We start from the raw sequence: 24480 nt of genomic DNA, 5'->3' as shown, positions 1-24480 counted from the left end.
TACGCAAGAACTTGCTTTCTTAGGGGCTGCGGAAGCTCGAGGAATACATATGTGGTTGGTCGCTGTAGCTGATTGTTGAGTGGAGAAAATACGTCACCACCTGGTCTTGCTCACCAGCAAGAATGAGATGTATTTTGAGATGAAAAGTAATGGGACTTTGAAACGGCTTAAGTGGAATCATGACTGTGTCTGTGGGTTTCCTGCCTCAGATTTTGCTAATCCTCCTTATTTTTTTTCCCCTGTCCCTTTTATTCCCGTGGACCATTGCACTTGTTCTCTTGTTTTGCTGAGCAGTGCTGTATACTAGCTGGCACTCTGTTTTTCCTGGATCTCACAACCCAAAGTCTCTCTGGAATGTTCCTCTAGCTCTTTGCCTTGCAGTGCTTCAGCTCCCTCCTTTAGCAGAGCAGTCTGGTATAAATTCCTCATCCAACAGATATGATAGCCTGACAAATAATAAATTGGAGACTTCTCCCCTTGCATCTGTGTGTCTGGTGTACCTAGCTGGAGGGCTTCCCAAAATCCACAAAATTAACAGCGGTCATACTGTTTGTTGTTACTCAAGTACAGAATAATCTCAATATTAAAATTATTTTTAAAAGTAATCCTACAGATTAGAATTTTTTTTCAACCAATTTAGACAAAAAAGGTAATTTTAAACACAGTGAGGTGTTTTTCTTCATTTCCACAGGGACTAAGTGCACAAGTGTATGAGGTGGTAGTCTCTCTGCGTCTATACTGAGTATGAATGTATGTGTTTATCAACCCCTCTGAAGGGCTTGGGGTGCACAGATGTCTCTTTCAGATCTTATCTTCTACATCACTGAAAACACTGGAATTTCCCTGGGCTGCACACTCTGAGGCACCGTGCTTACACTGGCTGGCTTTTTGTTGTCCAGAAAGAGTAAATCCACTCAGACATGTTGCTTCAGATTGCTTCCGCGTGTGTTAGGTGCATGTACAAGCTTGTAACTGGTGGCTAAATGTGAACTGTAAACATTTATCTTGAAGAAGCATTTCCAGAAAATAGAACATCACCAGCACCTTTGCGACCGGGCTCTCTAGCCTCTGAGGTTTAGGGTAGCTGCTTGTGTATCTGAAGGAGATTTTGTTATGTAGCATCAGTAACCGCAGCTGGTGGTAGCATTTTGTACTTAGGAGCTACACGATTCCTCGGGATCAAAGTCTGCCCAGTTCTCCTGGACAATTTCTTGGCAGTCATCTCTCTGACACTGGTCATTCGAGGTGATGCTCTGGAGGAACGGGCAGGTTGACCTCCGTGACAGGAACCGCAGGACAATGCTCCTCACAGCCAACGAGTCTTCCAGCTCTTTGTCGTACTGACCAGTTCATCTTTACGAGAGTGTTAGAAAATCGGTTGCCTTTGCTTAGTGTTTAAACTGGTTTGAGTCATCTCTTCCAGGAAAATCCTGTGTAACCAGCTGTGGCTGTTCTGAAGTGTTGCTCCATAAATACTAGCTGCTTGTAGGAAGCTCTCCAGCACAAGTATCTCATACCAGGACTGCTGTTACTTTGCATTAACACGAGATCCTGAGTGTTTTAGGAAAGCATTCTATTTTGCAGCTTTATCAGAAAGTAACACTTGGTTTTTCACAACAGCTAGTACAATTTTGATGGAAATATTCACAAGATGCAGATGGTGATGTATAGCTACGCTCGTGGGACTGGAAGTATCCAAGTGTCCCTCCTAGGTGCACTGCTTGTTCCTCTTTGAGTGAGTTTGGGTATCCCATATGGTCCCTGCTCCCATGGCGATATTGCCCCATCACTTCTAAGACCTCAACCTCCGAATGGCTTGAATGCAAGTTTTGCTTTGATGCTTTCTTTCAGCAAAATGAAGCAGCAGAACGTCATGACCAGAGCAGCGAAGCCGCTCTTTTAGCTGAGAGTGGAACAGACTTCGTCTCATCTACATAATGCTGCAGAGGGGCTCGGGGATTTACTTCCCATGCATGTGGGCACTGGGGCTTGGAGTTATCCATTTGAACTGGGCGGCTCCAAGGGGCTCGGTTAAAAATTTAACCCACAACTAACTGGGATGTCCGGAGACCTGTCCATTGGAATGCAATGACCTGAACCATGGGTAGATGCAGCAAATAAGGCTCGTCCCTGTGGAAGAGGCACTGCAGCCAGGCTTGGAAAGCATACTGATGTGGTGCGCTGCAGATGCATGCTGAGTGTGTGATTTTCAGCGTTCAGTGCCTACATTGTTAGATAAGCGGATTAGAAAACATTGCATAAAGTGGCATTGCAGGGGGCTGTCTTTATACCTGCTACTTGCCTTGTTTTGCAAACCCTGATTTCACAGCGGAACCCATTCAGAGCTTGCGCTGAGATTGTTCACATGTATTGGCCTTTTTAAGAATCAAGGGGTCACAGTTTCAGATTCGCTTAATTCTCGAAGCAGTGATATTTTTCTTTTGGGATCAGGGCTGGTGGCGGGCATGTGGGGTTTTTTTTAATCTAAACTCAGTTTACTCTTAGAGATAAATATCTGAGATGCAATGAGCTCCTAATGTGTTGGGAAACACTTGGGGTCACTTTCTCTGCTTTGCGGTGGGTTGAAGAGCTCATGTGTAATTCCCTGCACCTTAACTCTTCCAAGTTCTAAGTTTGCAAGTGGAAACCATTTATCTGAAGTTTATACACGTGAATCCAGGCTTGTTATGGCCACTTGCAAAGACATAATAGGCAACCTGAGCTCAGGAGAAATACCTTTGGATGTCACTGGTCACCAAGGGGATTTGCCAGATGAGATCCCTAGTCCATAGTGCTGTCTGAATGTACTCGCTCCTCCTGTCCCTGGCCAGGCATGAAGCAGCCGAGCTGCACGCTGAGGAGGTCACTTGAGCTGTGGGACAAGTCTCCTCCTTTGGAAGTTATTCACTGAGTGCTGCTGGAGCTGCTGAAGCAGCCCGTTGAGTGCTTCCACAGTCATATTTTTTCCAATGTCTCGATGTTTTCCATCCCAAGGGGTCATCAGTCCCAGAGTATTGAAGTATTTTGCAGCCCAGGGCTCTGTGGTGCAGACTGGAGGGCAGGCAGTGTTGGACTGGCTCCCTCCCCAGGTCTTTGTGCTGCAAAGGAGGAGCAGGGGATGGGCTGTTCCTGGGAGCAGACTGGGTTGTTCCCATGCTGAGCTTCTTAATTTTGCCTTCTTAAAAGCCAGTGTTTTGAGGAATGGTTTTGATGCTCCCCGGATCTGCGTGCAATTTAGAGCAGACCAAAAATAGGATCATTTGTTGGGTCAATAGGGAGTTAATTTAAATAAAATCATTTCATCTCTTATGTGGGCTGCCAGTTATTGACTCCTTAGACTCGCGCTGAATTCCAATTTCAGAGCTGTGTCAAAGGATTTTTAACTTAGAGCTTCTGTGGGTATTGCATGTAACTGCAGTCATCTTTGGCTTTCTTCCTCCGTGCTCTTCTCTGCAGGGACACGTGTGACAATCGCATGACCTGCTCCACTAGCTCTGCCTCCAGCCTCGACACCAGTGCCCATTTCCAGGAGAATAACGGGCAAATGCAGAGCTCCAGATGGGACGAACAGCAGAAAGTGTTTGCCCTCGAGCAGGTCTGCGGTGTCTTCAGAGTGGACCTGGGACAAATGAGATCTCTTCGCCTCTTCTTTAGGTAAGGTATTATTATGTGTGCTATTTGTGTGTGCTCTGGATCGCTGCGCACTGGGCGTTGGAGGCAGATGGCTTCCACGATCCTCCTTGAAAGTCTTTCCCTGGTGTTTGTCTCCAGGAAAGCAAGTGTCAGCCTTCTCCAGGAGAGCATCTGAATTACTGTTATGTGGCCTAAAAGGATTTTTTTCCCGTAGTAAGTTAAAGGTTGCTCTAAGCTATCTTAACAAAAATGTTTAAAATAACCAGAAGGTGTGGAAGACTCCTCTTTATCCATGGTAACTTCTCACTTGTCAGCCCCTCACTGGGGCTCCTCTAGGGTCTTGCTGCTCTTAGCCCCTTCAGTTTGCTATCAGATTATTACAAAATTTATTAAAAACATTTTGTCTCCCTCTTTTTGCTCTCACTCCATTCTTCTTTAGACAACTCTGTGCAACCAAGTCCACTTCTCCCTAGGAGCTGATTTTGTGTACTGGGGCACACATCTTGGGGTTTTATTCCCCAGTGAAGATGATATTTAATTCCTTCATATGATGATGTCCCTGACCATGGCTGGGGGCCTGAAACTTGATGATCTTTGAAGTCCCTTCCAGGCCAAACCATTCTATTATTCTATGATGGAGGGATGAAGGAGTGCCATTACCAAGCATGAGTGGAGCTTCTTGGAGAAAATGGTCACTATAGCCTTGTTATAGGGTCATATCTTCCTTTTGGAAGGGACCCATAAGGATCATTGAGTCCCAGAGCTGTGAAATTCCTTCTGTTCCCTGTTTTAAGGGACACCTTCATGCTATGATGCTTTGTAATTTCCCTTCCACTTTCTCATCTGATGTTCCCCCTTCCCGCTGGGCCTCTCATTATCCTGGCCACTAAATGCAGGTTGTTCTTCCCTCTTCTTTTGTCCCACAGCGACGAGGCATGTACCTGTGGACAGCTGGTTGTTGCGAGCAGGGAAAGCCAGTACAAGATCTTCCATTTTCACCACGGTGGCCTGGATAAACTGTCCGAGGTGTTTCAGCAATGGAAGTACTGCACGGAGACCCATCTCAAGGACCAGGTACCTGAGCAAGGTTCATGGGGCAGAGAGGGATTTTCCAGCCTATGTTTCACACCTGAAATTTTTTAGCCAGAGAAGCTTGTTGGAAAAATGAAGCTGTGAGCTCGTGGCACCAAGTCAGGTAGAAAGCAACCACGTGTTGCCTGTTGTTTAGGGTGCAGCTGTGAATCAGACACGAGGTCTCTCTTAGACTTCATCCTCATCCATTCCTGCTCTGCCTGTGGAATATGGGGGAAGACAATTCAGAGGACTTATTTAAGTAGTTATTTTGCTGGACCCAACAGGTCAGCACTTTGCTTTGGGCACTTAAGGTGGCTGGGAAACCTGCAGTGGTGGGTCTGAAATTCTGTCAGTCTTTCATCCATTTTGTGAAGCGTTGCACATTGCCTTGGAAAATGTTTTGACAAGGCATCCTGCCATATTTTGTTCAATCTACATACAAATGTGATAAGAGCTCTTTAATTATCTGTTTAAGATACTGTATGTGCTTATTAGAAACAGTGATTTTTAAATTTCCATCCTTCCCACAGAGCCCCCTGCTGCTTTTCTTATTATGGTCGCATGGGCTCACTTTTTGCATTGAACAACCTTTGATTTTTAAATTAAATGTCAGCTGCAGTCTTGTACTGGGATCATGAGTGCCCTTAGAGAGCCTGGCAGTGCAGTTCCCTGCTTGCCTAACAGCAATCCCTTTGTATATGGCCAATCATATGTAATTTATTGCAGGCATTCCTGGCAGGGTGAAGTTTTGCTGTAAGCAGCATTAATTCAGTTTCAGGTCAGGGATAAGATTGGGGGAGGAATGGAGAAAATATTTTATAAGACAAAGCTGTTTTGTGGTACTTAGATTTTAATTATTCTAATCACTCCTCTATTGTAGTGGTTAGAATTAAAAAAAAAAAACACCCTCCCCAAGTGCAGCACCTCAGTGCTTAATCCTACACGAACCGTGCAAAAAGGTTTTCCTGCTCTGAAAATTGCTGGGTTTTGTACTCTGCTGCTCTCTCTGGCTCCTGCCTCCAATTTTTGGTTTTGTTTTCCCCGTTCAGCAGCTCACTGATGAGAAAATATGTATGCAGTTCTCCATCCGCCGTCCCAAGCTGCCTTCCTCGGAAACCCACCCGGAGGAGAACACGTACAAGCGTCTTGATGTGTCTGCCTGGCTCCATCACCTGAATGAATCCGGACAGGTAGAAGAGGAATACAAGCTGCAGAAGGTGAGAGGGGTGGCTGCTGCAGATTTGATCCGTTCTCTTCCACCACAGAATGCCGAGTCCCTTGGTGGAAGCAGCAAGAGTTTCCTTTCAATGCTGATGACAAGAGTTAGGCGTTTAAAAGTATAAAATCTGGCACATAGTGCTGGTTTCGAGGTCTTGCTGGGACTGCAGGGTGGTAGAGCATCCCCCCCTGACAGAGGAGGGCGACCTGTCTGCCTTCTCCTGCCGCTTGGAATTAGGAAACCAAAGTGTCCAGTGCTAGACGTGTTTGCACAATGCAGTGTGAACAAATCAAAGAAAGGAAAAATTGAGATTACTGTATGAAATAATGCAGGGCTTGCAGGGGAGCACTTGGTCCAGGTCTCGAGAGAGGAGTTTGCAGTGAAATGCAGTGTCTCCAAGATAGGGGATTAAGCCGTGACATGAGAACGACACGTTAATCATAGAGCCTCTCCAGGGGGGGTTATTGACATTGAAATGAGCCCGATTTGTGTCTCGTCTGGGAATAGAAGGCCAGCACTTTCCCTCTAAACATGTGCAAATTGCAGGAGCTTGAATCAAGGCCTCACTTGTCAGGAAAGAACTGCAAAGCCACCAAAGCATAGTAGAGGGCAGTTTCTTGTTGCTATTTTTGGGAATGTTAAAACTGTACCAGTCATAACTTTTGCTCCTTCTTCCAGGCCATTTTCTTTGGTGGGATTGATATTTCCATCCGTGGGGAGGTGTGGCCCTTTCTCCTGCACTACTACAGCTACGAGTCCACCTCTGAAGAGAGGGAGGCACTGAGACTGCAGAAGAGGAAAGAGTACTTTGCTATCCAGGAGAAAAGGTAAAGATCAGCTTCATCCTTTCCTGCTCATCTCTCCTCAGACGTGATATCTGATATCAGACTGCTGGAGACATACGGAGTCTCTGCCTCCTTTGCTTCAAGAGAAGCTGCTTGGAGCAGAGAAGAGAGAGGGATGGTAAAAGAGGTGTAGGAAGCACAACTGACCTCTTGAGAGTCTGGAGCTGTTATCATATAGTTCAAATATTATCTTATTTGGGGTCTTGAAAGAGGCTCATCAATACCATGCAGGGAAGCTTATCTCATAGGTAAGACTACAAACTTAGAGTGCTTGGTTTAGGACACTGAAGGTGAAAATGTGATCTTCTATTTCTTTATCATAGAATCATAGAATCACCAGGTTGGAAGAGACCCACCGGATCATCGAGTCCAACCATTCCCATCAGACACTAAACCATGCCCCTTAGCACCTCGTCCACCTGTCCCTTACACACCTCCAGGGAAGGGGACTCAACCCCCTCCCTGGGCAGCCTCTGCCAGGGACCAATGACCCTTTCTGTGAAAAAATTTTTCCTAATGTTCAGCCTAAACCTCCCCTGGTGAAGCTTGAGGCCATTCCCTCTCGTCCTGTCCCCTGTCACTTGGGAGAAGAGCCCAGCTCCCTCCTCTCCACAACCTCCTTCCAGGTAGTTGGAGAGAGCAATGAGGTCTCCCCTCAGCCTCCTCTTCTCCAGGCTGAACATCCCCAGCTCTCTCAGCCGCTCCTCATAAGGCCTGTTCTTCAGCCCCTTATAAATAAATCTGGATGTTAAAATAGGGAACAAGAAGGGTTATCTAATTCAAGAAGTTATTACTGCAAGGACTGTACATTTTAAAATACACTTAAGCTGGAGAGGGACAGTAGTATCATTAATTAGGAAACAATCACAACAGAGTGGTGAGTTCTGATGTGCTGCCCACAAGGAGCAGAGGAGAGCATAGACTGACTGCTTCTGGAGTGGAGTTTATTGTAGGAAACACATCGTGTCATCCCTTTATAACCCAAGAGGCTCCTAGTAATCCATTTGGACAGAAAATCTGCTGTCCTGGACAGACCTGCTTGTCTGTTTTTCAGCTGATGAGACGTCTCTCTACAGAAATAGTTTTTCTCTGAAAACTAAAGCTGAAATAAAGCTTTTTGTTCCTTGTGGCAACCATATTCCTCTCTTGCCGACACTCTCGTGTTCCTGCTCAACTTTCAGGCTTTCAATGACTCCAGATGAACAGAAGGACTTTTGGCGTAAAGTACAGTTCACGGTGGATAAAGATGTGGTGAGGACTGACCGCAGCAACCAGTTCTTTCGAGGGGAGGACAACCCAAATGTGGAAACTATGAGGTGAAGTGTCTGATTCTGGTGTCCCAAACAATGTATCCTGCTGAAAGTGTAGAAAACTGGGTGAGCACCCAGGTTGCCTGAGTGACTGCCTTGGGAATACTGAAGAGCACCACGCGCGTGGTGACTGGTACCAAGTGATGCAGAAACAACCACTTCTTCCCCAGTGCTTTCACTGCTGCTTTAGCCATTTACTTCTCAATATAACAACCCTGGCCTCATCTCACCTCTTCCCTGCATGCGTAGGCATAGAAGAGGTCTGAGCCTTCTGTGGTTATGAGAGGGTCATGGGAACTGCAGCAGGGTTATAGGCAGTTGTTTGGGTCTGTGGTCTGATGGGGTGGAGGACAAGCACGCTAGAGTCTACTTCATGGGTGTGTGACTTGTAAATGCGTGCCTAAAAAACACATAAATTTCATTTAACACCATAGCTTGGAGCCTCATGGATGGGGAGGCATCAGCTCTCCTTACTCATGGACCCTTAATTTCTTAGGAGTCTTAAATTCTGTCCTCTTAGCATTTTTAAGTGATCATTTCCTTTTTCTTATTTTGATGGCTGTATGCAAAACATCTTCGAGTTTATTTCACTGGACTGATGTTTGCAGCAGGGTTTATCTGTATGTGTTAAGGCACTTTATAGTCGCATTGTGTGTCTTTGTACCCAAGATGAACCGTGTTGCTTGTTCCTACTGCAGTGCTCCCAGTGGGTTGTACTGCAGTTGGAAAACAGGAGCCTAAGGAGTTCTGTTTAAATCCATTGTTTTAGGCTGCTGTGTGCTGTTCAGAGCTCTCTGGATTGATACAAAATGTTGTAATCCTTAAAAACAAGAAGAGTTCCAGTTAGGTATAGCATTAGTGTACCTTTGTTATGTATCTAGGTATAGTTCTGCTAGGGAAAGCGATTCTGTGGGATAGAACATGCTGCACAGATGCTCAAAAGTTCATGAGCCCCCGGGTGCAATTGTGAATCAATCTTTAGACAGCAGGGTTGATCTGTTGCTCTTCTGCACTTTTCGTGTACAGCGGGAGTTGGGGTGGAAGGAAAGGGCGCTGTGTTGAGCTGTCGTGTGCCCTCTTCATGTCTCACCTCTCCATTTCCATCTCTTCTCCAGGAGGATCTTGCTGAACTATGCAATATTTAACCCAACAATTGGATACTCCCAGGGAATGTCCGACCTGGTTGCCCCACTCCTGGCAGAGATCCTGGATGAGTCGGATACTTTCTGGTGCTTTGTAGGATTGATGCAGAACACGATCTTCGTCAGCTCACCCCGGGATGAGGATATGGAGAAGCAGCTGGTGAGGCTGAATCCTGAGCTCTCTTTAGTCCTGTTTTCAGCTTTTCTCCTCAGTTAAAGTAGAAGAATGCCATAAAGCAGTTACCTGGGCTGTTGTTTCCAGCATGCTGAACCGCACCCCAGAGGCACAAAATATCCGAAGGATAAAATTGATCCTGTGTGATTTGGGCACTCCTGAGGCCATTATAGCCAATAAATTGTCAGATTAAATTTACCTTGGCTATGCTAAAGCATGCTGATTCAAAGAATCTTTTGTCATCAAATGTATTTAGGACACTGCTTGCTTTCTTTGCTTTTCTCTCAGGCAGTGAAGACTCACTGGTTCATTGTTGTCCTGATTCTGCATTTGGTGTGAATGAGGCAGAGTTGCCTGAGCTGCAACCCTCTTCTTTGTGGTTTTTTTTTTTAAGGTCTTAATATCATGAATAGATTTTTTAGAATTCTATCCAATTGATCAGCCTTATATATCTGACACGTTTCTTAAAATAAGGTGATCTTGTTTGAAAATGAGAACTTCTTCATTTTTAACATGACTGTCAGTTAACAGACTGTGTTCTGGTTAACATCCATTCTAAACCTGAACAATTTGGGTCATTATGGCACCAATTTAAAGCGATAAACTTGTGATGGAAGCCCTGGAGAGTCTGCTGGTGAGGTGCAGGTGGTTAATATATGAGTTTATGCACAGCTTTCAACATCACTTCCATATTACTCGGCCTCTATTGAGATGAAATGTTGCCAGAGATAGCTATTTCCTTTCTTTGCTCTAGTTTTTAAGGCTGTAGCCACTTCCCTCAGCCCAAATCTTTTTATTTCTTTTCACAATTTAGCTGTCATGGGATTTTCTTTTCACCCTCCTCGTGAAATAGCTGCCGTGGCCTGTGAGCTCTGGCCTTTAATGGTAGATCCGAGCGTGCTCCTGGCTGTGCTGTAATAAACAGGCTGTAAAGCTGGAGATTTTTTGTGACAGCAGAGAACTGTGGCCAGCTCTGTGGGAGCCCAGGGCTGGCACACGGCAGGGAGCTTCCAGGGATGGAGGGCGAGGGCGGCGTGAGACCTTGTGCTCGAGGCGGTGGCTCAGCTCAGAGCATCTTTTCCAGATGTACCTGCGAGAGCTTCTACGGCTCATGCATCCGCGCTTCTACCAGCATCTTTCTTCCTTGGGAGAGGATGGCCTGCAGATGCTTTTCTGTCACCGTTGGATCCTCCTCTGTTTTAAACGGGAATTTCCAGATGCTGAGGCTTTGCGCATGTGGGAAGCGTGCTGGGCTCACTATCAGGTTAGAGAGCTGGAGGTGGGCACAGCGCGTGTTGGGTAGCGGTGTGTCCTTCCTTGAATCCTCACCCTCTCAACAAGCATTGCAGAATTTCCACGAAGGCAGAAAAGTATCCAAAATAATTAGGTGCTGCAGAGGGTTTGTGACTAGAGGTTTATCTGTGTAGCTGGAGGATGGAGACCTGCCTCTCTGATTTTGAGGATGTCTGGGCTTCAAAAGGAGGTTTTATTCAGAAAAAGCTGAACATCCATTTGTGAAGTTCAGACTTCTGCTACACAGCTGGAAAATGTCTTCCCAAAAATCACTAGTCTGCTTTAAAAGCTGTAGTGCCAACCTTGCTGCTGTGCTGTAAAGGGAAGAGAACTTGCCTTCTGCTCTGGTTCTGTGTACCAGTAGGCAAATCTGGAAGGAGCAAAGCATCTCACTAAGGACGTGCTTGTGGAGGGTGGGGAGTTTGTCAGACGTCTCTGCCTCCACCTGCTCTATTCCAGCTCCTGTTTCCTCCTTGCAGACTGACTATTTCCACCTCTTTATCTGTGTGGCCATCGTGGTGATTTATGGGGACGATGTCATCGAACAACAACTGGCCACTGACCAGATGCTGCTGCATTTCGGCAACCTGGCTATGCACATGAATGGAGAACTTGTACTCAGGAAGGTAAACGTCCGTGTGCTGATGGGGGCTGAGTCTCACGTCCAGGAGATGTGTCAGAGCATTGAGACAATCGGGGTCTGGTGCTTCATCTTCTGCATCTCCTGTATCCCCTGCTTGTCCCTACTTGGAGGGGTAAGATGCTGCTGTTTGCCTGGAAATAAATTTTGAAGAGATCAAGGGTAGTTGTAGAGTTCTTAGGAGGTAACGGCATGGTTGGGATAACCCTTGCACAGGGTCAGGGAAACAGCAGACAGAGCTTTTTGTCTTCGTGCCATGATCCCCAGCCCATCTGAGACTAGGAGTGATGGGTTGGGCTGCAATGTGCAGCAGCGCCTGCGCCTGACAGTGTCCCCAATGCCTCGTTTAACCTTCTGGTTTGTATCCAGGAGGGATGCTCCTTTGCTGAATCTTTAACTATGATAAAGTAACCAAACAAGAGGGTGGGAGAGGAGGCCATGGGCTACCCCTGCTCTCCATATCCATCCCCTCGGTGAGGAGGGAATGACTTTTTCTCTCTCTCTCTCTCCCCTCTAGGCAAGGAGCCTGCTCTATCAGTTCCACTTGCTGCCCCGCATCCCCTGCAGCCTGCATGACCTCTGCAAGCTGTGTGGGACAGGAATGTGGGACAGTGGCTTCATCCCTGCGGTGGAGTGCTCTGGCCATCACCCAGAGTGTGAGAGCTGCCCCTACGGGGGACTGGTGGAAGAGTCTTCTCCTAAACCAGGAAGCGAAGGCAAGAAAGGCTTGAAAACACGGGACGTCTTTGCTTTCCGAAAGTAGCTGTAAAGGAACAGGGTGTGGCAGCGGAAGAAGGAAGGGTGGGAAGGATGTGCATAGGGAAAAATGTTGCAGACAAAAATGGAGCGATAGCTTGTCGAGGCTCCCGAGAAGACTGAAAAGTGGAGATTGGACGAGGAATGGAATCCCTCTACTGGGAAAGCAAATTCCAGTGCACTGGTGGTGGAACCTGAGCGAAACACATCAAACCAGTAACAGTGTTTGCACGTGTTTTGATCTGATTTTGTTAGAAACATGAAGCTTTTCTAGGTCTTAACAAGGACTTTTTATTCTGCCTCTGGGACTGGACTGGTTAACAACCAGAAATTTGTTACTTGCTGATGAGAAAGGAGAACACTAAAGAGAGCCAAGTACAACGAGCAGCGTTTGTGGGTCAGGTGAAAGCAGCAGGGCTGTGGCAAGACCTCTCTCTGCGATGTCCCGTTGTCCAGAGCGCTCCACACAAGCACCCTCTGCTTCAACCAAAACATGCAGCTTAGTGGCTTCTCTCTAAAGCCATAAAGACCATTTTAATTATAATCTGCCAAAAATAAACCTGCAGACTACTAGGACTGCAGGATTGCTTCGTTGACGAGGAAGAGCTGGTCACCTCAAGGTCTTGTCTCTCGCCTTTCCTTTTTTTTATATGGTATATTGGCTGGCATGGGTTTTTTTCCCCATTTGTACAGAAAGTGTACGGCCACAGGTTTTAAAGCACTGCTTTTCTGTAGCCAGGGTATTTCACGGACACCTCTCAACGTTTACTTCTTCATAACATCACAGTAAAGCTGTTTCTCTATACTGGCAACTGTGGACTTCAGACACTTTTTACGAAGTCTGCCGTTTCCAGTGTGTTTCCCAACGTCTTTCCTTTGGCTCATCTCAATTACTGAGTATTTACTGTCCTTACCTGTCTTTACCATAGACTGTAGCATGTACACTCCATGTAGGCTTTAGGTTCTCCAGTTGGTGCCAGCAGCGCACCCTTTCCCCATCCCAAAGTGAAAATGAAACTTGGTTTGTTGCAGTCATTTTTTGCTGAGCTCAGTCTCGGATAAAGGTCTCCCCTGAAGCATTTTTGAAAGGACAGCATGTTTCTCCTCTTGTCCTCTAAAAAACTTGCCAACCAGAAGTGGAGCCGGCGCCTTGAGCGCGGCCGTGTTGCCAAATGTCCTTACCAAATCCAGTGGCATCCAAAGATGTGTCCTGAGCCAACGTTTGTGCCAAACAGAGCCAAGGGAATTGGTTTCCTTGTGAGAATGAACAAGGAGGTGAGGTGACAGTGGGCTGTGCCAGCTTTGCTGTATCCCTCTGCACGGCGTGTGAAGCCTGGCAGCCTTTCCCAGTTGTCTTGCTCCCTCTCACTTCAACCACGCTGCTTCTCTCACACAGCTGTGTCCTGGTCTGCCAAGGAGGGAAGTCTGTGCTCACTTTTCGGCTCTGCCAATCAGCCTTGTTTGTCCTACTAGCAGCACGTGTGGGAAAACCCCATCTCCTCGTGCGTAGTTCTGCAACCGGTTCCTGCATCCAGCAAACTGATTTCTCTAAGGATCTTTCTTCACGGCCTTATATACAACCTATTCTGGAGTCCACGTGCCCCATACCTGCTGGGAGGTGTGGCTGGCAACTGGGATGCTTTGTGTAAAACCAACACAAACCAAGTGCTCGCTGCATTCGTAAGGGGAAGACCCTGTGCAGGCATCATGCGAAAGACTGGCTGTTGTGTGGCAGAAAGACGGTTTGGCTCTTGATTTGTATTCCTCTCATTCAGAGGATGAAAACCTTCCCCTTGATGAGAGCAGCGATGAAACCTCCTGCAGTATTGCTCACCTTCAAATTAGCCCCGTATCGAGAGGTACCGTGGCTGCAAGGCTGCAGGGTTGTAGGAGATGACACCTCATGAAAGGGCTGGTGGCTGCTTTGCTGCGAAGCAGGGAGTTCTTCAAGACTGATGATGTTTCAGTGAATAATAAAAGTTTGTGCGAGGCATTTGTGTGGTACATTGCTTATAGATGGGGGACAGCACATGGATAGGCACCGTCCCCACAGATCGAGCTGCTCCTTTTGCAGCCGTATGGAGGTATGTTGGGTGCTGGGTCTGCGTTGCCCTCTCCAGGCTCCACTGATTTCAGCCTGGGGACATGTGGCAGCACTCAATGTATTCATCTAGACACAAGCTCTAAGTGGCAGTGGCCGAGCTCTCCTGGGCACTGTGCTCATCGGCTGCTTCCAGCAAACACCAGCAAACACCGATCAGAGGATCCTGAGCTGGTTTTGCCTCAGCAGTCGTTCCCAGCCAGTAGAAGACAATGGGAAGAGATGAAGTAGATGATTTTGAGCACTATTTTTCCACTATTAAAATGTCATTCAACAATGTGGATTGGTTTAGTTAAAAGAGACGGCACTGCAGTTCTCCAGTGTGTGGAAAAAGCTGTTTGTGGTGGTGCTCAGCTGGTGGGAGTGCAGCGCTGGCATCGGCGTGTCTGCGCCCCTCCGGCCAGCTCTCCTGTGCCTTCTGTCCCCTGCAGGTCCCACTGCCAGCGGGAGATTTCAGATGTCTCTCTACTCCTGTTTACCAGCAGCGGTCACATCCCAGGTGTCTTGGTTCCAGTCTCAAGCCTACTCACTCATGATGCCGTTGTTAAATTCACCCCGGGTACCCACAAATTTCCCAGCTTGTTTTGGATGGAAGCTGCGGGGACAGGAGTGTGTGTGGAGCCAACCTGGCAGCAGCTGGGGCAGGGTCAGGAGCAAACTTGGGATTCTTCTGGAGTGAAAGAAAGGCAACAAGTCAAACATTGGACAGGGCAGTAGGTTTACAAGGTCATCCTGGCTTGTCCCCAAGATCCCCTTTTCCTTTGTGTCACCATCTAAAAAAAAAAACAAAACCAAGGAACAAAAAAGAAGCAAAGCTTGCGCCTGCAGAGGAGTAAAGTGGATCCTAGAAACAATGACCCTCATGTGGCTTCTCTGCTGAATCGCTGCCCTGTTCATTGAATTAACTGCAGCTGAGCAGCCAAAAATAGAACCCTGCAAAGGTAAATAGTCAGCATAAGCCTCTTTAGACTCAGCCTTGAGCTGACACATCCTTCTGCCTCCTGATGCCAGAGGGAAAGGGAACAGGGTGAGCAGGCAAAAAAAGAAAACTCAGTCCTCGCTCCTGGCCATGGTAACGCTACACTTGGTAATCCCAGCGGGCAACCCGATCGCCTGCGTGTGGAAAGCCAAGGAGAGCAGTGTACACTGCACATCCCAACACCTCCCAGGATGGAGACAGGACCATGGTACCCCATATCTTGTCCCACAGCGCATGGGCTACCTTGCACTGTCCTGAGGCTGGATGGTCTAGGACACCTCTCCATGGCCAACTCTCCATGGCCAACTCTCTGCAGTCAACTTCTCCACGGGACAACTGTCCACAGGGAAAAGTCTACACGCGGACAACTGATCCTAAGCCTAACTCTAAGCCTAACCCTAACTCTAACGGCTCCCCACGGACAGTTTTGCCTGCAGAGAGTTGTCCCTATAGAGGGATGGCCATGGAAAGTTGTCCCTTCCCAGGGCAGGAGGAGGGAGCCAGTTGCCCTGCACACAGGCACTTGGCAGGGATTGATGGAACAGCTTGATTTGTCCCTGGAATTAAGCAATAACCATGCAGATGGCCAAGGTCGCTGGAGTGGTGCTGGGTGCAGAGCAGTGATGTTCAGCCAAACTGGATTCTCCTGCGCTGGGGGAAAATCCGTGTCTGAACTGGAGCAAAGACGCAGCGGGGTTAGCTTGGTCTCACTTCCCAGGCATGGGGTGTGTTGGGACGTGGCTGTTTTGTTCAAGGGACGCTGTCTGTCAGATGAAAAATTACAGTTCACAAGAACAAAGAGGCTCACCTGAGTTATTACAAGCCCCAAAGAATTTAAAACCCAACTTAGCTTGTCCCCTGTGGGTTGGCTGATTAATCCCCATGTCTCTCTGCTTGGGTCATAAAAATAGACCAGTCTGGCCAGCTGCGGTTCATGGTCACATCGCGCTCCAGGGCGCTGGCCCAGCCCTGCCCTGCTTCCACGCAGCAGCACTTTGAGGAAGGCTCCACGTGCCATTTCTTTCTCTCGTTTAAATCATAGAATCATAGAAGCACCAGGTTGGAAAAGACCCATGAGATCATCGAGTCCAACCATTCCCATCAATCACTAAACCATGTCTCTCAGTGCCTCGTCCACCCGTCCCTTAAACACCTCCAGGGAAGGGGACTCAACCCCCTCCCTGGGCAGCCTCTGCCAGTGCCCAATGACCCTTTCTGTGAAATATTCTTTCCTAATGTTCAGGCTAAACCTCCCCTGGCGGAGCTTGAGGCCATTCCCTCTCGTCATGTCCCCTGTCACTTGGGAGAAGAGCCCAGCTCCCTCCTCTCCACAACCTCCTTTCAAGTAGTTGGAGAGAGCAATGAGGTCTCCCCTCAGCCTCCTCTTCTCCAGCCTAAACACCCCCAGCTCTCTCGGCCATTCCTCTTGTTCTCCAGCCCCCTCACCAGCTTTGTTGCTCTTCTCTGGACTCGCTCCAGAGCCTCAACATCCTTCTTGTGGTGAGGGGCCCAGAACTGAACACAGGATTCGAGGAGCGGTCTCACCAGTGCCGAGTACAGAGGGAGAAGAACCTCTCTGGACCTGCTGGTCACACCGTTTCTGATCCAAGCCAAGATGCCCATGGCCTTCTTGGCCACCTGGGCCACTGCTGGCTCATGTTCAGTTGCTGTCAACCAACACCCCCAGGTCCTTCTCCTCCAGGCAGTTTCCAGCCAGGCTTCTCCTAGTCTGTAGCTGCTCAGGGTTGTTGTGCCCCAAGTGCAGGACCCGGCATTTGGCCGTGTTAAATCTCAAGCCATTGGTCTCAGTCCAGCAGTCCATCCCTTTCCCAACCCGAGACGCACCCCAAAAGCTGCCAGGTTCCCCCCTTCCTCCTCTCCCCGTAGGCTGCTCCAGAACTAGGTTGCTCGGCCTGCAAGGCTGAAAATTTAGAGGAAGCTTCTTAAATATTTTTGTGGCCGATTTTCTTGCAGCCTGTGCTTCAGCCAAGAGCTTCAACATCATCCACGTACCCAAAAATTGCCACTTGTGAATGGAGTTCATTTCTTCTTGTAGTTATGAAAGGCAACTCTTTCTTAGTTCGAGCTTAACAAGGGCTTTGAAAAATACTTCTGCCTTGAAGGTTCAGGCTCTGTGACTTCAAAACCTCTCCAGGTAACAGAGCTGAGCTCTGGCCTCTGGCCTCCCTTCGGGCCGTACCTGCTGCGGAGCCAGGTTTTATACCGTGTCCCACATCCCTCACGGCAGGTGCATGAGGTCATGGTTCATTTTCCTCCTCCTCAGACTGAAGTTTTCTAAGGATTTTTTTTCAGAGCTTGTCTTCTGACTGCACCTTGCAGCTGGTGACCATCACCGCTGCTCCTGGCCACCGTGTCCTTCTGCTTTGGAGGTCTCTGCCTGTGGCTTCTCCTCCCCAGCTGATAGAACCTGGGGGAGCAGGAGGGTGAGCAGAGTGTAAGGACGATCTCCTGAGATGTTCAGCCAGGGAATCAGCCTCTTCTTCATATTGCTTAGGGTTTCTGCCTTCAAAAAAACCCAATTTTTAGGCAATTTTCATGCTGTAGTCTGGAAATTGTGGGTGGTCAAGTGTTATGCGTGGAACCTTAACTGTTGAAATCTAGTGTCTGGGCATGTAGCAGGAGCTCCATGAGTGCCCGTGGGACTCCTTTCTGGCAGCATGAGGTCTACAGGACAGTGACTGCCCTCCCCAGACAGCTACCCCACGTCATCGCAGGGATGGGGATGCTGGAGCAGCTGCAGCGAGTGCTGGGGCAGAGCTGGGGCTCCTGGCAAGGCAGAGCACTCCGAGGTGCCACAACGCTCAGCCCTGGGCTCCTCCACCATCTGCCAGCGAGATTGACACCATTTTCTATTTTAAGACCTATCTGAAGATCCCGTGGTTTGGAGAGGCTTCTCCAGCTCGGTTTTGTAAGAGCACGTTCACCTGCCAGGCGGAGAGCAGTGTGTGTTTGGCTGCTGCTGGCTTTAATAATAAAATATTTGGGTAATGTTGTCATGAAGTGAGTCTCGGTAATGAACCCAACAGGCTGGTTTGGTTTTTGGGGCGAGATGCTTCTCACTGGGTCGCTTGCTAAAGGCGACCTGCAGGGCTCTCCTGGTTGGGCAGTGGATGTGGAGCAGCATCTTCTCTCAAACATTGCTCTCTGGTCCTGAGGGGGCAAATGTCACCCCTGTTCTTCAGCCCAGGGGTGGTTAAAATAGATGATATGCTTCCAACTGATAAAGGAAATAAAACTGATAGAGGCAGTGCTGGAGAGATTCTCTGCAGAGTGGATTTTGGTCTTTTAAGCCTTTGAGCTCTCCAGGGCTTGGAGACAGAAGCAGGGGCTATGCCAGGCAAGCTGTCTGCTGGGCAGGGACTGTCCCCAGCCCCTTTTCCCTCTCTTGGAAGGCTGCGCTCAGCCCCTGGGAAGCAGAAGGATCCGTGCCCAGCCTCTGTGCCCACCCTCATGGCTTTGGTGGTTTGTTTCCAAACCCCTCATTGTCTGCAGGCTTCTGTCATTTAAACTGATGCTCTGCAGCTCACCTTTAAAACAAAGCCCGAGCTGGTCTCATAGGAAGGGAATATCAAAGGAGGTTGGGATTTTCCTCTGTCTCCGCTTGTAAGCCTGGCTCTATTCTGTTCATTAATCTGGCATCTTGGCAAATAAATAGAGCCACACCATGGTACAAAAAGAAAAATCATAATGCATCCTCCTGTCAAAGCCCCTGGGACACCCCTGAGGTGGCAATGTGTGAGTGTGAACACCCAAGTCAGGATTCGTTTCCACACCAGGACCTGCTCCACCCTGTTGTTTGTTCTGGCTGCACCCCAAAATGTGTTTTGCTGGGCTTGGAGGCCTGGAGGTGCACCCCAACAAGGTAACAGCAACTCTACTACAGGCATAGGTTTTAAGCAGAATTAACCAAACAACTGTCCTCGTGCCAGGTCTTCTCCACAAAGGAAAATTGCTGTTCAGAGACTCAAGGTCTGTCTGCAGCCTGGCTGGATACGGGGAGCCATCCGAGTCTCCTGGAGCCCTTGTCTGATCCAGCAACACCAGCCGTGCTCCAAAACCACCAGAGTGAGCACAGTGACAGCTGAGACAAGCCAGTCAAAGGGACCTGCTGTCAGCTGGCACTTCTATTGTTGCTTTTTGGTGACTTGAAGAGATTCTCCAGCAGCCCTCGACCCTCCACCGCGCCCAGATGTGCCATCCAAACTCAGCTGGCTGCAAGCTCAGTCCCTGCCAAAGCTCCTGCTCCGTGTGGGAAAGCAGCGGCAGGGACCCAGAGGAGGAGCAGACTAAAGACTCTTCTGGGATTTTTGATTTTGTTTGGCTTAGGTTTGTCTTTCAGGAACCACAAACGAGTTAAGCTGCTTCTGTCTACGGCGGATGCTTGACTAACCTTGGTGGTGGCGGAGCTGCTGGGGAGGCGGCTCAGCCACAGCGGCTGGGCAGTGGGTGTCAGCTAAAGTCCTCTGCTCTCCAGAGGTTTCTCAGGTGTTTTCGCACGTTGGAGAGGTCAGCAAGCCGCTGGCACAGCCAGGGCTGGGGAGGAGGTTTGCTCCATCCTGCCTGTGCTGAGCCAAGATTCGATCTTGCCTTTCATAGCCTCATACAACACAGAAAAAATAGTTTAAAAACCAAAATGCTAAACCAATGGGCCCAGGAGCAATGCTGGGAAGAGCCTTGCTGAGCCCTGCTCTTGCCGCTCGTCTCCTCCCCAGCCTGGCTGAGCCCCGGAGGGGATTCTGGCTCTTCCTTGTGCTGAGCTGGTGTTTGTACACAAGCAGACCTCCCCCTGGCTTCTGCTCTTCCAACAGCTCCAGCTATCCTAGTTCCTGGAGGGAGGCAGAGCCACATTGCCAAAAACACCTGGAGATGTGGTGAATGGCCCCTCGCTCGACATGGAGCCCGGGCTCCGAAGGAGTGTCACCCTGAGACTCAGCCCAGCCCTAACAACACTGCTTTGCCCAGGGAACATGACCCACTGTGGGAACAGCCCTCAAATCCCATCCTTTGGCCACCATGATGCTCTACACAAGCCCCAAACCAGCCTGTCCCAGACAGTCCACGTGCTCAGAGCTCCACAGCGATGATGCCGGCAAGATCTGCAGCCGCTTGCAGTTCAGCAGCTACTTTCTTTCATATCTCAAGGGACACCAGAGATGCTAAGGCCACCATCCCTGCCGAATCCCAGCAGCCTCCCAGGAGCACCAAGATGCTCTTCTCCTTCTGCTCGCTGCATCCTGGGATGCAGGGGAGGCATGGGGTTGGAGCGGGGAGCTGCCACAGCCCAGGCGTTGTGGAGAGATGACAAACACCCCATCAGAATGATCCCACCCCTCTGTGTGATGCTGAACCCTTGGCACTGCTCGAAGCCCATAGAATCATGGAATCACTAGGTTGGAAAGGACCCACTGGATCATCGAGTCCAACCATTCCCATCAATCACTAAACCATGTCCCCTTGCTGCAGATGAAGGCAGAGAGCCCTTTGGTACCACTCATGCCAGGGAGCAAAGGCAACCACCAGCCCGAATCAGCTCCAGTAGATGGATCCTGGCTGTACAAACCCAATTCCTGCATATGGGATGGGAAGTTGGGACTGGAAACAGCCCAAACACCAGCTGGCCTTTGGTCCTCCTGCCAAGGTGATAAATCTGCCCCAGTGCATGTGCTGGGAAGGTGCTTGGTGAGCGGCAGCCACCGTGCTGCCAGCTCTCCCCACGGATTAGAGTGCACCCTGACCCCTGGAGCAGCCCCCAGCCCCGGCTCGGGAGGGCAACACCTTGCAAAGGTGCAGAGGGATGTGGTACAGCCAGGACTGGGCTGGGAAACAGGTGCCACGTGAAGAGCTGGTGGCTCTGAGTGGCGTGCGGAGCAGCTTCCCCAAGCTGGAAAATGCTGCGTCCACTCCTGCAGGTGTGTGGGAACAGGGTCAGACCCGGCTACCTCAGCCAGTCTTCACCCACAGGGGTCACAGCAAGCTAGTGTGCCTCTCCACGAAGCCCGTGTGCTCCGCCGTGCCTCCTCGCAGCACAGCAGCCGGGAGGAAAGAGTTAAGGAGCTGCCAGAGCGAGGAATGAGACCAGGGAATTCAGCTGCTGACGCAGGTAGGAGATCTGCAGGCGAAGCATCCCTGCACAGACACAGCAGCATCACCTTCACCGCTTCACTGTGCTGCTTTGGAGATGCCGCCTCAAGCACAAGCAGCACACTGGGAGTGGGCAACTGAGAGCTGGAACAGACTGGGGGCCCTACCTGGGGGCCCACATAGCTGTCTGGGTCACCCAGGACCATGCCGACTCTTCTCTTTGACACCACAAACACAGCCTGACCCAGCCCTTCACCTGTGGTTGCTGCTGGAGGGATGCTCCATGGCACCTGGATGCTTGTAGGCATCACGGATACGTGGGGCAGAGCAGAGATGGAGCTCCATGGGGAGGGCACCACAGAGCAGTCAGTGAGGGTCCACACGTGCTGAGCTTTCTGTTCTTGAAAAATCACTCATCAGCAGTCTGGGTAATAAAAAGACTCAGAAAAAAAAGCTGGGCTGAGAGTGGTGACACAGGAAAAAATGGACACGCGAGACCTGGTGCTCTTGGGGCTGTTCCTCTGCACAGGACATGGTGGGGTGGGATGGGATGGGATGGGATGGGATGGGGTGGGGTGGGATGGGATGGGATGGGGTGGGGTGGGGTGGGGTGGGGTGGGATGGGATGGGATGGGATGGGATGGGATGGGATGGGATGGGATGGGATGGGATGGGATGGGATGGGGTGGGGAGGCCCATAAGAACCCATCACCTGGCATCTCCTGGACTTCACAGGCAGCACACAGGAATGGAAGAGGCAGGCAGTGCTTCTGCCATGCCTGGTGGGGGAAGCAACCAGGGCAGGACCTGGGGAGGGAGGGTACAGCTCCACAGAAAGTGGGGGGCAGAGAGGACACGGTCCCCACACTCATGCAAACATCTGGAGCCAGCTCTGAGCTTGCCAGGGGTGGGATGGCCCCCGAGAGCCCTCCAGGGGTAGGGGGGTCCCCTGAAACAAGGGTCATTTCCCCTCCAGATGCATCATCGCTGGCATAGGGGCTCTGCGATGCTGGTCCCTGCTAGAGGACAGGGGTGCCTGGCACATCGGCCTCAGGGCTCCAGAAAGCAGAACCGAGCGAGGGGTTGTTTGCACAGAGCCCCTGCCAAGGCCACACGTGCTGCCCCTCCAGGAGCCAGCTGTGAAGTCAGGCCCGATGGAAATATAATGGAATAATCGATGGCCCATTGTTGCTGGGCTTAAATTAGCCGTTCAGGCGGGGAGTGAACAGTGTGAACCTAAGTAAGCAGGAGTCAAAGCAAGAGGTGAATCAGCCCCGTGTCCTCTCTAGCCCAGGAGGGGCTGAATGGGCACAGGCAGCCAGTCCCACCTGCACCCGCCAGCCCCCAGACCCACGCGGATCCTCTCTAGGGGTGCAGGAGATGCTGTTATTGGGGATTTGCTTTGCTTTGTCTAATGCCAGGTCTGAAATGGCTGCAGCTGGGCTTAGTGCTACACGCCTGCATTGCCAAAAATGCCTTGCAAGCTGCAGCAGGAGTAAGGAAGCTGCTGGATGTGCTGGGAAGGGGGCCTGAGCTGAGCATCGCGGGCTCGGGAAGGACACGGCTGCTGCCACAGCTCATCCCAGCCAGCACCCAGGAGCAACAGCAGCACTCCTGCACCAGCTCCCTGTCCCAGCAGAGCCTGCCAGCCCTTGCCCAACCTGCCTCAAAAGACTCCAATAAAAGCCATTTGGGAAGAGCTCCCCTACTCCATCCTCTTCACTGGCTGGGAGCATGTCCTGTGGCCCAGCCTCAGCTTTTCAGCCTTCATACTTTGCCCCGCTGCTCAGCAGTGCCCACCTTGATACCTGGGAATCGCCCTTCCTTCTCTCTGTTTATCTTCCTCGCATTCCTCGGGGCTGGCTCACACCCCACCCTGGACAGCCAGCAGCACCGGGGCACATTCAGGATTTCTTCATAAATTGCTCACTCTTCTGTGACAGGTCTGTTACCTGCCTGTCTCTACTCTGCTTTCTGGGCTTTGGCCAGTATTTCAGTCCCTGCTGGTAAGGACATCCCTTAGGTGAGCTGGAGCAAGACCCTTGAGGGAATGAATCCTCCTGCTACCCCCAGAATCTCTCTGCATCCAAATTTTTACCTATTATTGCCTTCTAGAGCCGGCTGGTCCGTCTGCATTGACTGCACATCTGCTGGACCTCAGCTCACTGAACACCTCCCATCTCTGGTCCTCAGCTTGTGTTGCAGAAGGTCCTACATCAGCTTGGTTCAGCCAAAAATACACTTGCATGAAGCTTGCCACTCGCATATCTGCCAGCCTGATGTGTAACAAGCTCTGGAGCTTGCTGCTCCTTCCCCTCTGCCTCACTCCTGCCCCACCATCTCCACACATGACACCTTCAAGCCCAAGCACCCCAGGGATGGATTAGCTGTGTGGTTTCAGCTCGGATTTTGTTGCTGTGCTTTCAGCCCATGCCAGTCTCTCCTGGTCCCTCTGATTCCTGTGTCTCAGCGTCTGCAACACCTCCAGAGTTGTCTCGGCTGCATGGCTGGGGCTCGGACCAACCGGACAAGCTCCCCAGCACTCTGAGCGCTCATAAGAGGAGGGGTCCTGCCCATGGGGACAGGGGTTGCCTGGCGCTTTCCTGGGAGCAGGGCACCAACAGGCTGGGGAGGAGAGGGGACAGAGCATCCCCGCTGCGGGGCAGTCCCACAGCTTTGGGGACAGTCTTGGCCCCCAGCCCCAATTCCCTATGGCAGCTCCTCGGGATTCCTCCAGCGCGGTGGCCCTGGTGCAGTGGGCTTGGTGCCAGCGCCCTCCCCGTGATGCCTTTTATGGCCCTGCTGCAGCTGCAGTCCAAACATGGGCTGCGGGAACGATAGAGCTGGGAGCCTCCCCGGCCAGCCTCGAGAGCCAGTGCGGGTGCTGAGGGCTGCACCGGGTGACCCCCCCAACTTGGGGGGCTCCACTCTGGGAGCTGGAGCTGAGCAGCAGTGTCCTGTGTCAGCAGCACCCTGCTCACTTGGGGGGCTCATCAAGCACCCTGCAGCCCCCATCCCTGTCCCACAGAGCATCCATCCCTGTCCCACACAGCATCCATCCCTGTCCCATGCAGTCCTCATCCCCATCCAATGCAGATTTTATCGATGACCCACTCAGCCGACATCCCTGTTCCACACAGTCCTCATCCAAGTCCCACAGGCACCATCCTTGCCTCGGACAACCCCACATCCCTGCCTCATGCTCCACCCT

The 24480-nt window shown here is 50.4% G+C and overlaps 1 protein-coding gene across 4 annotated transcripts in view; it reads left to right on the top strand.

Moving 5' to 3' along the window:
- The window catches only part of TBC1D16 (TBC1 domain family member 16), a 34184-nt gene extending 20109 nt beyond the window's left edge, over window positions 1-14075 (top strand). For 2 of the 4 annotated variants that reach the window (XM_069872717.1, XM_069872720.1), the window contains 9 exons: window positions 3457-3654; window positions 4560-4707; window positions 5757-5924; window positions 6605-6753; window positions 7953-8087; window positions 9197-9383; window positions 10483-10662; window positions 11171-11317; window positions 11849-14075. In XM_069872717.1, the coding sequence (XP_069728818.1) occupies window positions 3457-3654; window positions 4560-4707; window positions 5757-5924; window positions 6605-6753; window positions 7953-8087; window positions 9197-9383; window positions 10483-10662; window positions 11171-11317; window positions 11849-12094 (1558 nt within the window). In that variant the 3' untranslated portion in view covers window positions 12095-14075. The remainder of the gene's footprint in view (window positions 1-3456; window positions 3655-4559; window positions 4708-5756; window positions 5925-6604; window positions 6754-7952; window positions 8088-9196; window positions 9384-10482; window positions 10663-11170; window positions 11318-11848) is intronic. The other 2 variants (XM_069872718.1, XM_069872719.1) reach the window with 2 other exon arrangements.
- The last annotated feature ends 10405 nt before the right edge of the window (window positions 14076-24480 follow it).

The sequence above is a fragment of the Phaenicophaeus curvirostris genome, chromosome 19, assembly GCF_032191515.1.
Source record: "Phaenicophaeus curvirostris isolate KB17595 chromosome 19, BPBGC_Pcur_1.0, whole genome shotgun sequence".
NCBI lineage: Eukaryota > Metazoa > Chordata > Aves > Cuculiformes > Cuculidae > Phaenicophaeus > Phaenicophaeus curvirostris.
Note: the sequence above shows the minus strand (reverse complement) of the source record. Positions and strands in the feature narration are given on the sequence as shown.